Source organism: Solanum dulcamara, chromosome 11 (genome assembly GCF_947179165.1).
Source record: "Solanum dulcamara chromosome 11, daSolDulc1.2, whole genome shotgun sequence".
Taxonomy (NCBI): Eukaryota; Viridiplantae; Streptophyta; class Magnoliopsida; order Solanales; family Solanaceae; genus Solanum; species Solanum dulcamara.
Genome location: NC_077247.1, coordinates 45,963,621 through 45,978,352, shown reverse-complemented (window position 1 = coordinate 45,978,352; position 14,732 = coordinate 45,963,621). Strand labels below are relative to the sequence as shown.

General features: G+C 29.1%; 1 protein-coding gene across 1 annotated transcript; it reads left to right on the top strand.

The window, feature by feature from the left end:
• The first annotated feature begins 2,448 nt into the window (after positions 1 to 2,448).
• Positions 2,449 to 3,319, top strand: LOC129874190 (uncharacterized). Its single transcript, XM_055949435.1, has 2 exons — positions 2,449 to 2,972; positions 3,150 to 3,319. The coding sequence occupies exons 1-2, from the start codon at positions 2,661 to 2,663 to the stop codon at positions 3,177 to 3,179; spliced, it is 342 nt and encodes a 113-aa protein (XP_055805410.1). The 5' UTR covers positions 2,449 to 2,660; the 3' UTR covers positions 3,180 to 3,319.
• The last annotated feature ends 11,413 nt before the right edge of the window (positions 3,320 to 14,732 follow it).

Genomic DNA, 14,732 nt, shown 5'->3' with positions numbered 1-14,732 from the left:
TATTTTTTATTTTAATAAAAAAAGTTATCGTTATCGAAACGAAATTAATGATGGAATTACTAAGAGCTTACATATATGACCTATATTACGTTTATATAGGTACATGTAAGTATTCTATTTTGATTTCTCAAATGAGATTAAGAAAAAACAAGATTATTTTCTAACTTATTTTTATTAGTTAAAGTGACTTTAAAAGAAAAAAAAATAAGAATAAAGTTCTTAAAAGTAATATTTTTATTAGAAATAAAATGTGTTTAAAAAGAAAAATAATAATATATTTATTAGGAAAAGAATATTTTGACCCATTAAATAACAATAAGGGCATTTTGAATCAAATTATTAGTGTTAGGAGTATTTTTTGGACTAACCTATTGACGACCAAATGTTTTTAGATTAAATTTTTAACTAAATACATTTTTGTTCAATTTCGCGTAAGTCAATAATATTTTTAACTCTTTATGATAAAATGGACCTGATCTATAGTTCTCATTATTTCTTCTAGTACATATTAAGTGAATTGTTTAGAATTTTTCATTATTCAAAATAACTAAATTATTTAAAGTTCAATTTTTTTTTATATTTACCCTTCCTTTTGTAAGCTTCTTAATTATTCTACATTTTTTAAGAGACTAATTTTAAAATAATTAATTAAAAATGTCATACCCCTAATAGTTCACTTAAAACGGATTAGAGAGAGTACTGATTAGATGACACCTATAATTATCACACATTTATTTGGTGTCGCGTCAATAGTTAATACCACTGTCTCACAACTAATCTTGGTCAGTGTACAAAAGTGTCATACTATGATTTTGTCTCTGCAAAATATCTTATATTTTTGTCCTAGCAATATGTACATTAAATTAAATGACATTGGAATTGACATAACATCAAATTTGAGCTAAATCAATTCTAACTCATTGTATCAAATTTTACATCAAAAAATAAAATAATATATATATATATATATATATATTTATTTATTATTATTATATTATTATTTCTTAATTCATTTATATTTTCTTATTTCATAAAATAAATTTTTTTCTAAAAAACATTCAATATATATAATTTTCATGTGTTATCCTATTCACACACCAAATTTACTGTAAAATTTGTAGTTGATTGGAATAAATTTGCTCTAAATTTTACACAAAATATTATATTTGATGTAAAATTTGGAGTGGATCGGAGATCGCGATGAAAAAGATCTAATAGCTATATTATACCCATAGCAAACGAGTACAAAAAGCATGAAACTCCTAGCCACTTGCACATAGAAATAGGATGGCAATAATTAGGATCCAAATCTTAAGGTAGACTAGAAAACTTGCAAATCTTGGATGTGCCAGCTTGAAATGGTTGTGTATTAATTGTTTGTATATATTGTACAGTCAATTTAGTCTATTGGTAACTCCCATGTGAGTGTGATTTATCAATATGCATAGAAAACTATGATATATATAGCAATGAGGGAAAAGACCAAATGTTTCTTGGCACAAATTGTCTTGTTGATTTATGTCATTGTTAGGTGAAAGGTCATTTACGACATCGAAAGTTTACAAGTTTCGAATATATTGAGGATTTAATTTGTCATAATTTGATGTTATACATATACAAAGTTCTGACGATAAACATCAATTTCAATGGTAAGGATAATCATAAATAAGTAATGTTTAAGAAACAAAGAACAATATCAGCATATATATATGATTATTTTTCTTCTTAATTTGGACTTGTAACTCCTTTGTTATTAGTATCTGGGAGGGATTCAACATAGAGAAAGAGAAAATTCTCTTAAAACACGAACTTGACATATATAGGAATTATTAACCTTTTCAAAACTCACAATAAGAAAAAGAGCATTAGCAAAATAGTACTCCTTCTCTTTCATATTACTTGCATCCATTATAAAAATAGTTACTACTTGTTCAATTTATGAAATTAAAAGTATTTTTTATGGTGTATCTTTGTATATAGTTAATTTCTTAAATTTGCCAATAAATTTTATTTATATTCAAACTATTGTTTGTTCCAATTGAACACCTGAACGTATACATAATAAAATATTCTAATTAGGCAGTTTCTCAAGTTTTTTTAAAAAATTGTGCGTGTTCTCAATAGTCAATTAGATAGTTAAATTAACCATATAAAATATTTCATCATTTTTAATTATACACATCAATCTCAATTAGAAAATGCTTGGATTTTTACGACTCATTGGAGACAAATACTTATAATTAAAAAAAATAACATATTTTATATAGTTAATTTAATTGTCTAAGAAACTCTTAAGGATATACACTTAAAAAAATTCCAAAATTTAAACCGAAAACATATACTACTAATTAAATATTTTATTATATATTAAAAATGTTCAATAGAAAAATGTCATAAATCGAAGTCTGAAAGACTACTCCCACCAAACCCCATAAGGGCATATTGATATTGTAACACGAAATATGAGGCTCAATTTACAAATGATGCTACCCACGTCCACCTTTTCTCTTTTTCCTCTCTCCATTATTGCATACATCCATCCATCCATACACGTCCTTATCATGCATTCCTTTTTTATATTCTTCTCTAAAAACAATATTGTCTCCTTTTCTCTAACCCCCTTCACCTTTTTCTTTGTTTTTTCCAATTAAAAAAGAAATATGCCTACCATATCTGAAATCTCATCTTCCTCTTCTCCATGTTCATGGCAATTAGAAGATGAAGCTATAATTTCTTCTCCTTTAAAAATTCAATTGGTTTCTAAGTCAGTATCAGAGAGGCTGCTCTCTAAATTCTCTGATTTAACAGAATTTGATTTTGATTACTCTAAGAGTGGATTGTGGTCTCCTCCAATCGAAAGAAGCCACGTGTTATCAGGCTCACCAACTGGGGAAATACTTTCGCACAGACAAATGACTGCTAAATTGAATAAAGTATTGAAGAGACATCAGAGAAGAAGACGTTGCTTCAATGTATGAATCCTTTTCCCCCCTTCTCTATTCATTTTATGTAACGGAAAAAAAACTAAAATTGTCCCTCAACTTTTTATTTAACGTATAAAAATTGACGTATTTCAAATAGTTTAGAGACATCTTTGATCATTTGATTGCTGTTTTTATTTTTTATTATTATTGATTTTCTATGTGCAGGCATGTTTATGTTCTCCAAAGAGATTCTGATCTGAAGCCAAAAGTATTTTTGCAAGATCTTCGATTTATTGAGAGACTAAGAAAATGGAGGAAAGTTCTTTTAGTTTCTAACTACTAATGTAATTACGTATTAATTTAATTATTATATAGAGGAAGGGATAATTACTTGATTTATTTTTGTATTTTCTTGGAAATGGGAATTACAATTCTCCATGCATAAAGCTTTAAAAAGAACAAAAAGATAAGTAGGGATATTTGGACCATTTTTAACGTATATTCCCTCCATTCCCTATTAACTTTTTCATTGTTAATAAGTTACTTCCTCGGTTCCATATTAGTCGTCATGTATACTAAAAATAATTATTTTAGAATAATTATCAATTTAAATAATTAAGTGAGAATTAATTATATTTTTTAATTTTATTTTTAATATTAATTATTCTAGAATTAAGAGACACATAAATAAAAATCAAAGAATTATTAAGGGTTATATTAATCAAATAACTCTGCTAATTAAATTTTTCTTAAGAGTTATGCAAAACTATGTCATGACAATCAAAATCTGCCGGAGGGAGTAAATTTTTTATTTTTTTTTATGTTTTATCTTTAATATATTACTTATTCTTTAAATTACTTCTCAAGATTTAAAACATGTACATTAACTACTATGAATATTGTAGTAAGATACTTTTATCAATTATTATATCTTAAAAAACGTGTAAAATTCAAATTAAACAGGTAAAATTAAATAGAGGAACTAAAACTATTCCATTACTTATAAACAACTTTTCTCCCCCAAAAATTTTACCCAATATTTGTAGCAAGCATTAGTAAAATAGCCGGGGTACGCATAATTTGGTTCGTACACCATTATAAAAAAATAAATTCCAAACCTTTTTTTGAAGTCAACTTGAAATGGTTTTTAAATTTTTTAGATTTTACTAAATCCCCGTGCAATTTCAAGTACAGTAACAAAAAGAAATTAATAGAGCATAATGTTTTGGTCATCTAATTAATTGCTCCTTCCACTAAGGGACAAACAAGTGCTGATGTACTTCATATAACTCCAAGATCCATCTGGATTTATGTTTTCTTAGAAAATGTCCAAAATTTTGCAGATAAAATCTCTTTTGCATTTGTTGAAAGACTCAAAAAGTTAAAACAGAGAAAATCTTTATTTTGCCAATGGCTGTCATGTCTTGAAGAAATTAATTAAAGAACTAGTACTAATGGTTGCTATATACTATGCAATCATTCGATTTCTCATCAAAAGTAACACATGTTTTCCATTATTGTTTCCTATTTACTTGTATCATCATGTCTTAATTTTCAACTCAAGCTTGTTTTTTCCAACTCATATAGTGTCTTAATTGACAACTCATACTCGTGGGGCAATATATCCATGTGACAACTGAATCTACTTTTGAATTTTTTTTCTATTCAAAATTGTATTGTCAATTTTATTTTTTTTAACTTCTCCGGAAGTTTTTATCCTTTTCCGCTTTTCACAAATCAAATCTACTATTTTAAGATTAGACGTAAAGAATATTTATCGCATAATCAACCCTATCTTGTCTCAATGACGTGAAATAAAAAGATTAAATGGACCAAAGTTATGGCCGAAGACTACTAGGTTTGCAAAATCTAACTTTAACACACTAATTTAGTGCGATATAGAAGACAATTGAACAGTCCAAGCCTAACGGCCATTACGGTTGTTATAGCCTCCTACAACACACATAATTAAGTCTATGTTACGACTCTGAGAATGGTAAGAGTCTATGGGAATTGGGAGGAGCTACATCGACTGTAACGACTGTTAGGTCTGATTTGTTCAGTTGGCTCTATTGCTTCCATAGTGCACTAAATCAGTGTGTTAAAAGATAGATTTAGTAAATCTAGTTTTTTTTTCGTGTCATTTTGGTACTGGACTCCATATTAAAACCTTTTTACCTATGATATTATTACTTCTGTTGGGATTAGAAACTTGTTTTCCAATCTTCAATCCAACTATTCAAACCAAAATTCAATATTTCTTCTTCAACTTAACTTCAAATACTATTTTTTCTTAAAGACTAAACCAAACAATGTCCAAACACCTATTTAGTGATTTCACGTTAATTTATTTTGACAGTTGTGATAACTCTGATTCATTCAGAAACTCTTTCTGCACTAAGTTGTACATTCACTTTTCTTTGAAAGGAAAAAAAAAAAAAGATCCCCTGCTTGTAAGGTAAATTCCAGTGTTAAAAGTCATTAAGAAGAAATTATTTTTTTGTTACCTAGAGAAGGTAGCTCATAAAAGAGTTGTCTTTTTCTCACTAGCAGCTTTGAATATTGAATGACTTCATCACTGGCTCTGTGCATTCTCTAGTTTTGTCTTCTACTTCACACAACTGTGCTCATATCTAAAGGTAATTTTGGATCATTTTCACCAACAAAACATATCTTCTTTTGGTCAGACAAGTAATTATTCTTTCACTTTTTTCTTCTACCCTCACTATAAATTTGTATCCCACAGGCTAAAATTAAATTTTCTATTAATAAAAAGACAACTGATAAAGAATTATTGGAAGAAACTGACATACACAATGTTATAAAAGAATCTATCTATATATAGGAGGATTATAGAAAATGTGATGTGGCACCTATATGTGAACTTCATTCATATTTATCTTTTTTTGATTTTTATTTTTATTTTTTTCTAATTATTTTATTTTATAAAATCATCTCCTTAATCATAAGTTCTACTCTTAATTAATATTAGTGATGTCCATAACTCCTAATCTTTCATATTCATAATCCTCAAATAATTTAATATGCAAATTGATGACACCTTAAAATCACTCTTATAAAAAATCTATTTTGAGACTTATATGATGATTATTTTATTTTTATTTCTCCTTATATTTTATCTTTTGTCTTTTAGGTGGGTCATTTTTTTCTCTTCTTTGATTTGATTATAGATGCGTAGTTCAATTTCATGAGGTAAAATAATTTGATATGTCTAATATAATTATTCTTTTTTCTCTATTGCAATTATAAATTTAGTATTATTATTTTTATAACTTTAAATTCTTATTGAAATTATAATACGTAATGTCAATTTTTTTTCCACTTGTAGCCTTTAGTTTAAAAAGACAAACAATAATTTCACATCAAAGTTTTTTTATCAGTGATTTGATTAAATATGGTTTAATTTGATTATGATGGAGTGATTTCATTATATATGATGAATATATAAATTTAATTTTCAACGAGAAAAGGGAATCAAAATGATAAAGAAATAAGAAACAAAGCCATATATAAAATTGAACTACTATTGTATTAACAATTGTATATATTTTTCTTGGGTTTTATGTTATTATTATTTAATAATTTATTTATTTATTCATAATTATATTTTAAAAATTCTTTAAATAGTAGCATATGATAAGGACTTTGACATAACTTTAGGGAGAGGAATATGGTGATGGATCTACTTGCAAAGGAAGACCTAGGAGAAAACTTTTTGAAGTATAATTAGAAATTATTTTGGCTAGAATTATTTTTACTTTAGCTTGTAATAGTAATTTTAGCTACACTTATTGACAAAACTATTCATTTAGCCTTTTGCGATCCTACTTTTATTTTAACGCATAATTTATATAATTATCTTATTTCAATCAAAAAAAAAATTCTAATATTGAGTTTTATTTTTATTTTTCTCACAAAAAAATTAAAGTGAAATAATTTATTCTATATGATCATTGTTTATTCTTTTACGCATGTAACAATTTATTTTTGTAGCTATTCTTTTGTTGGTTGAATTCTTTTTATTATATTATGAATGTAATAGTGTAGGTTATTTTTTTTTTGTACGTCTTGACTACATAACTATGAAAAATTATGTCTATGTATTATTTAATTGTGATTTTTGAAATAGTCATGTAACACATCTCTCGTGCAAGGCAAATCATTTACCCTTTTTTTTGCTTTATTTAGTTTCCTCCCTTATTTTTTATGTTCTTTTATTTATTTTTACAAATGAAATCAATGCATAATGATTAATGTATTAAATGTCTAATAATATTACACATTCAAGTTGTTAATAATTCATATATTTTTATCTTCTGTATAACTTCTACTCTTAAATATTATTCATAGCTCCTGTTTTTTTTCATTTTCATAAATTTTAAAAATATTTATTTAATGTGTAAAAGAATATAGTAAGCATGTGTAATAATAAAGTCACAATGTAAAAGTTTAAAAGTCTTTTTATTAAGAAATCCGTGTTTGAATAGAGGATCTTACTCCCACAAAAGATAAAGAAATTTAAAATAAAAAATAATATTTTAACTTAATATAGTACATTATTGTTTCAAAATATAACCTCTAATTATTTCATTTACTTCACCACTTATATATTTTATTTTTAAAATTTTATAATGTACATATGAATGGTCTGTACTTTAAAAAAACAACAAAGAATTTATATTTTACATATTGAAGAAAAATGAATGAACTATCATGTTTAGGATGAAGACAAAGATCTATATTGTATTCTCTAATACTAACCTAAATATAAATATTACATAATACTTCATTTAAAATAAGAAACTATCAATAAATACAATTTATATATATAAACAATGCAATATAATAATTTATTAATTTTTCTTATAACCTCGTGAAGAGGGAATAATTTCAGTCACACTCTAATATGGATGTTGATTAAAAAAATTACCTTTAGGCTTTAGTAAGTGCATTATATATTTAATAATCATGATTAACGTAACTAGTGCATTATATATTGAATAATCATGATTAACGTAACGATCAAAAAACTTTAATTTTCCGGTATTCATCATTTAATACAAAATTATAATTTTTGTGTGGTGCCATTAGGAATACAATAAATTTTTCTTTCGAAATATTTACTTCAAGTTGCAATTATGAATTAACTTTTCGTTCAAAGGTATACCATCATCTTTGTTCAAAGTTTTAATTAATTTTGAAAATTTTTATTATTACTTCCTTATAGTCATTATTTGAATTTTATTAATTTCTGGTGTGGTGATATTAAAGTGCATTGAGATCCTTTCATAGTCTCAAGTTCTCATATTGTAGAGAATTTTTTTTTAATAAAGGTATGTTTTAGTGGTGCAATTAGAAGCTTGACGGTCACCAAAAACATCCAAATATGGTAATTCACCATAATTTACCATATTCTATAATTCATCTTTCTTTATACTATAGAATGGCGTATGAATGAAATAATTTTTATTTCCAAGTTTTCTTATTTCAATATTTGAAATACAATAATGATTTGTTCTGTGGTGAAGAGCGGAATCAAGATTTCCTCTAAAGGGATACAATTTAAATATATAAACTCATGAAGAAACCAAGAGAATTAAACGTATAATGAATATACATAAAAGTTGAAAAAAAAAAAAAAAGTTCAATAGGTTCCGCAAAAGAAAAGCCTCCTAAACTCGAACACAGAAGACTTGTTCAATTGAACACCAGGTGTGAATTGCAACCTTAGGATTTACTCAACAACAATTTCTAAAACCTCTGTTAAAACTTCTATTGAAACAGATCCAGCAGCATCACCATAGCAGTGATTGCAAGCTCTTCAACCAGAGAGAATAGAGAGACGAGATATTTTGTATTTCTTGTATGAAAAGTTACAAACTGAAAGTGATTAGTATCACTTTATATAAGCCGTCCTTTTCCTCAACTAGCTAACTAATCTGTTATTTCTTAACAAACTCTAACACACTAATTGCACAATCAGTCCCTCATTTATCTTCTTAACTAACTTCTAATTACCAATGCTTTAATAACCTCCTTACTCAATGAAAGAAAAACCACAACCTACACCTCGTAGGAGTTCAACCAAACTTCGATTACAACTCAATAATCAAAGAACTAACTCAAGCACCTAATTCTAACGATTAACTATAATCGCAATTCAAACTCTCCAAGAAGTCAAACGCACTTTTTGTTACCAGCCTCGCTTTCTACATTAGAAAATTATAACTCAATAATATTCCTAAGTAGAGTTCAAACACATGAAATAACTTTCAGAAAGAAAACCTAAATCTAGTTCTTGTTTCTTCGATGTTTTGCTCTTGAACTGCAACCTCGCCTTTTGCTCGAGCAATTGCGATATTAGATTTGCAAAAAGCCAAAGAATCCTTTGTGCGGCCTTTTCCTCTTATAGCATTGGTTTTTAAAGACCTAGTTGAGTCCTACAAGGAAAGTATAACTTTTGTTTTATTGTTTTTTCTTATAGGAGTCCTAATGTGCCATCTTTCCTTATTTCTACATTTTTAACTCGTATAAGGATTTGTCCAGTTTTCCGCGTTTACCTAGCACCATCCAACAAGTGGACTTGGTTCTCAATTGTCATTATCAAAACCTACTTGAATATTGTCAACAAGAAAACATGAAATAAGCAAGTTGACAACTTTGGTAAACACATTTTAGAACCAAACATAACTAACAACCAATAGATAAATCAAATTAAGAGGTTGTAACATGATTTTGAAAAAGAAAAATGTGTCTCCGAATATACATGTTTGAAAAAGAAAAAGGCGTCTCATACATAAACAAATATTATATAAGTAATTTTGGAGAGATCAAGATTTCCGTTGAAACGAAGCCATCCTTACCGATATCAAGTTGAGGCCATAATCCAACTCGTCCTTTTGATGTCATAATTCCAGTATCTTGAAGAGTAATCAATTCAGTCCAAGATGTCTCAGACACCATAATCTTTCATTAGCCATAACTTAGTGCCCGACCTCTGAATAGTAGTAGAGAAAATACAAAGCATTCCTTCTAATACTGAAACGTCTAACATACCGCAGTTCGCTCGGGCAATGGTATCTCTTCATACACCTCATATGAAACACTAAATGAAATCATAGAATAATTTCGTGAAAGAACGAGTCAATGAAATGATCCATGTACAAAGGCCAAAGAGCTCCTACAATTCAACAAATAGGAAATGCCACTGGAATATTTATCAATTTTACTCCACGAGCCATTTTTTAGTGAGAGAAGTTCAGTAGATACTTTAGGATCATCATTTCTGCCCACATCAATCTTAAGAACCTTGTAGTCATCAGTAGTAGTTTAGTCATATCCCATTCCATATACAAAATCCCATTCCATATACAAAGGTTCTCTTTGGTGGAAATTCTCGACTGGAAGGTACTATTGATTCTCTTGTGAAGGGGTTCCATAGCAAAAATATGATATCTCTGTCAGGATAATTACTAACCCCCATAATTGTCACGACCCAAAATGGGTCATGAGTGGCACCCACACTTAACCTCCTAGGTGGGAGAACCAACGATACAAACCCCAACTAATAAATATAACAATAATGCGGAAGCTCAAATAAATACATTTTCCCCAAAACCTGAAAGTCATCACATTAAGGACATCTAACTTCTAAACTACTAAGTCTAGAATGTCAAACACTAAAATAAAATAAGTGACATAGTTCGTGTCCGAACACTAAGGGCATCATGTCGTGACTAAGAGAATTCATCGTCAGCTAGAAGGATAGCTCACCCTGATATCTTATGAACTGAAGATTGACTAGAGCTGAAGTCAAGTCGAAGCCGATGGAAGACTCGCTGCACTCCACAAATAAAACAAAGAAAGATACAAGTATGGGTCAGTACAGGACAACATGTACTGAGTAGGTATCATCGGCCGACTCAAAATAGAAATCAATATACATAAAATAATAGTGGGAAATCAACAACAACACTTAACAGGTGGAAACCAACGAACAATTACATAACCGGTCAACAATATCAAGATCACACATAAGGACTCAAGCCTCCACACCACACTCTTTGAAATATGAGTTTTTGGAGATTGGGTAACATTAAGTAATTTTAATTTATTTCCCTTTAATATTACCGTGCTGGAACGTGACACCCGATTCAAATATACTGTGTCGGAACGTGACACCCGATCCAAATATACTGTGTCGGAACGTGACACCCGATCCAAATATACCGTGTCGGAACGTGACACCCGATCCAAATATACCGTGTCGGAACGTGACACCCGATCCAAATATACCGTGTCGGAACGTGACACCCGATCCAAATATAATTAATTTATCATTCCTTATGATTACATTCCACTTCATTAACAATATTTCATCAAGCCTTCTTTATTCAAGGCACCATTTTTTATGGGGCAAGTTCAAGATTATGGATTTCATGGCCTCGGGATTTTAGACCAATCACAACAACATATCAACCATCCAAACCACAACAATTAAATGCGTAGTAAACTTCACACATATTACTCAATGAATATCAATCACTATTAAGAGCCTATCTATGATATAGAATAAAAACCATAACCTACCTCAACCGAAGAATCGAAGTAATGCAAGTTAATCCACCAATGTCCCTCCTTTCTTCAATGCCTCAGACCGTTTTCAATCTATCAAGTATATAATATTTATAAGTAAACTAGTTTGTAGACAGCAATATTATTTATATGTTTAACCTAGACCCCACAACTCATCCAAATCTATAATCAAATTCCTAAGTTTAGATACAACTAATATCTCAAGTCTCATATTCCTAAATCTTAAGAAAGAGTTAAGCCTTAATTTCTTCCAATATCATAAATTTGATGATATTCATATAACACCTTACACCTAATATTTAATTACCTATCTCAATATATCAAAACATAAATTAAAATATGATAATTGTAAGAATAATTTACTACAAAAATAAGAAGTAAGTGCGAAAGTGGACAAATTGCAGAACTGAGCCACAACCTATGTACACTATTTTCATTATAGCTAACTTTTTTTTTCATATTACCCAATGTAGGAATGACATGTAACATGATTTGGAAGTTCAACTTTTCCATATTCATTACTCTTTTTCCCAATACTAAATGGACATTAAGTAATATACTATATATATATATATATATATATATATATATATATATATATATATATATATATATATATATATATCCTAGCAGGTAATTGACAAAACAATTCATCACCTGGAACAAATTTTCTTAAGGAGGCCTTCGATTGCCTCTTCGTCTGCCTCCGCAGGTACACCCTTCTCTTCTCCTTTCTTTTCTAATTAAAATAATTATGTATTACAATTCATAAACCCTATTCTTTTATTTTAATAATAGGTATAGAGTATTAAATAAATTATTAACTTAACCCACTAAATAAATTAGTTATTTAAATTTATCTCTCAACTAAATAACCTTAATTATCAATTAGTCCAAAGTACCTATTAAACATTTATGGGGTGAGTCTTTTATGAAATAAAAAGGCCTAATATTCAAAACGACCATTAAGGGTCGTTACAATAATAGACAAGCCATCGAAACAACAATAGATTGCAACAAGACATGGTTTAAACTCTGATGGCCAATCAAGTTTTTGTACAGATTCAACCAGTTGAATTGACGATAAAGAAGAGCAATAGTAGGAAAACAGACCATCCTTAGGGTACGGTCGGCAACTAAGAAATTTCTGGGAATTTTGATTATTCTTGGCATGATTGAGATGCTTCTTCTAAAGTAAGGCTCGGAGATTTATTTCTTCCAAGGTTTTGAAACACATTTAAATCAAAGAAGAGATTGCACAGATAACCTACTAAGGATGTCCATAATTATTTGTTCTTGTAAGTGAATACCCATTTCCTAGATAAGAAAAGGCAAGTGAAGACATTAATTTTTCGCATAAAGCAAGATCAGATATGAAAAAAGAAAACTACATAGAGAGTATTATATGTACACTATACCTTGATTTGGTCGAGAAGACCAACGATTGCTACGACTGTTGTTTCTAAGAAGGAATACTAGTGGAAAGTAGAGTTTTGCATTGCTCTAGATTGTGCTTTATTAGTAAGTACTACTATGTTTTATAATAATCGGAAGGAAAATATTTTATTTATAAATTCAAGTAATTCTCCGATATATTTCACAAGTTTTCTCTATTGAAAATAGAGAGCAGCACTCTATTTGTAATAGGCAAAGCTAATTTAACTAGAACCAGAAAACTTATTCCTATATTATTTAGAATTAAATAAATATAAAATTTTAAACAAATTTAATTTTCTACTTCAACTTTAAATTATTATTCCAACCTAATAATATTTTATTTACTAATAAAGCACAATCATTAGATCAATACTTTCCACTACTTTGATAAAATTTTATTTTCTATTGGCAGAAATAAAATTTGATTCATAAAAGCAGGAGTATGGAATTCAATATAACTAAGTTTGTTCTTTTCCTAAAAGGCCAGATAAAACTATGTCCTGTCAAAACTAGGATGATCCAGGAAATTCAGGATGATCTAAAATAATGACCCATCTTTATTCTTAAAAAAAGGGAATAATAAAAAAATATGAGTCAGCTAGGGATGGCAACGAAGCAGTACAGGAGCCGTTCGATGCGGGTTTAGACATATAAAATGCGGAGTGAGTTGAAATTGAAAATTTTCAATTTTATGTGGGGCGGATATGGGGGCGGATTAAGGATTTCTTTTATTGCTAAACAGGGAAAATATTACTTAACAAAACGTCCTCCTGTATTATGTGTAAATATTGATCCTACTACTACTGCTGACATGGTGACATCGCCACAACAACTACAATAACTACAATTATATGATACTAATATAAATTCTAAAATGATATTTCTACAAGTAAATTATTATATTATTAATATGTTATGCAAAGGAAACAGCCTCTATGAAGTCTGACAATCTCAAGAATATATAATTTGGCATAGTCCTCTACTGAATTAGTAGTCTTAATCGGTAAGAAGTGGGCTAATTTGGTCATTCTATCCACAATCACTCAAATTGAATCATGCTGTCTGCGAGATCGCGATAATCCTGTAATGAATTCCGTATTGATCATCTCTCACTTCCACTCTGGAAGCTCTATGTTCTGAGCCACACTACATGACCATTGGTATTCAACTTTGACTTGTTGGCAATTTGAACATTTTGAAATGAAACTTGCAATGTCCCTCTTCATACCACTCCACCAATAGACCTCTCTCAAGTCATGGTGCATTTTAGTAGAATCTGGATGGATGAAATATCTGGAGTTGTGGGCCTCTGTCATGATTATGCCTCTGAGATCAGCCACATTAGGAGCACACAATCTAGCTTGATACCTCAATACACCATCTCCCCCTTTGGTAAAACCCATCACTTTTTGTTTGTGCACATCTTCCTTTAATTGAAGTAACATGGAGTCTTAGTCTTGATTTTCCTTCACTTCCTCTACAAAAGATGATTCAGCTCCATTCTGAACAATGATATCACTCTCACTAGAGTCAACAAGACGAACTCTCAAATGTGCAAGTTTATGCACTTGTTTAGCCAACTCCTTTCTCTCCTTCTTAACATGGGCAATGCTCCTTATAGATAACATGCTAAGAACATCAGCAACAACATTAGCTTTACTAGAGTGGTAGAGAATTCTCATATCATAATCTTTGAGAAACTCAATCTACCTCCTCTACCTCAGGTTTAGCTCTTTCGGACTGAAGACTCTAGTG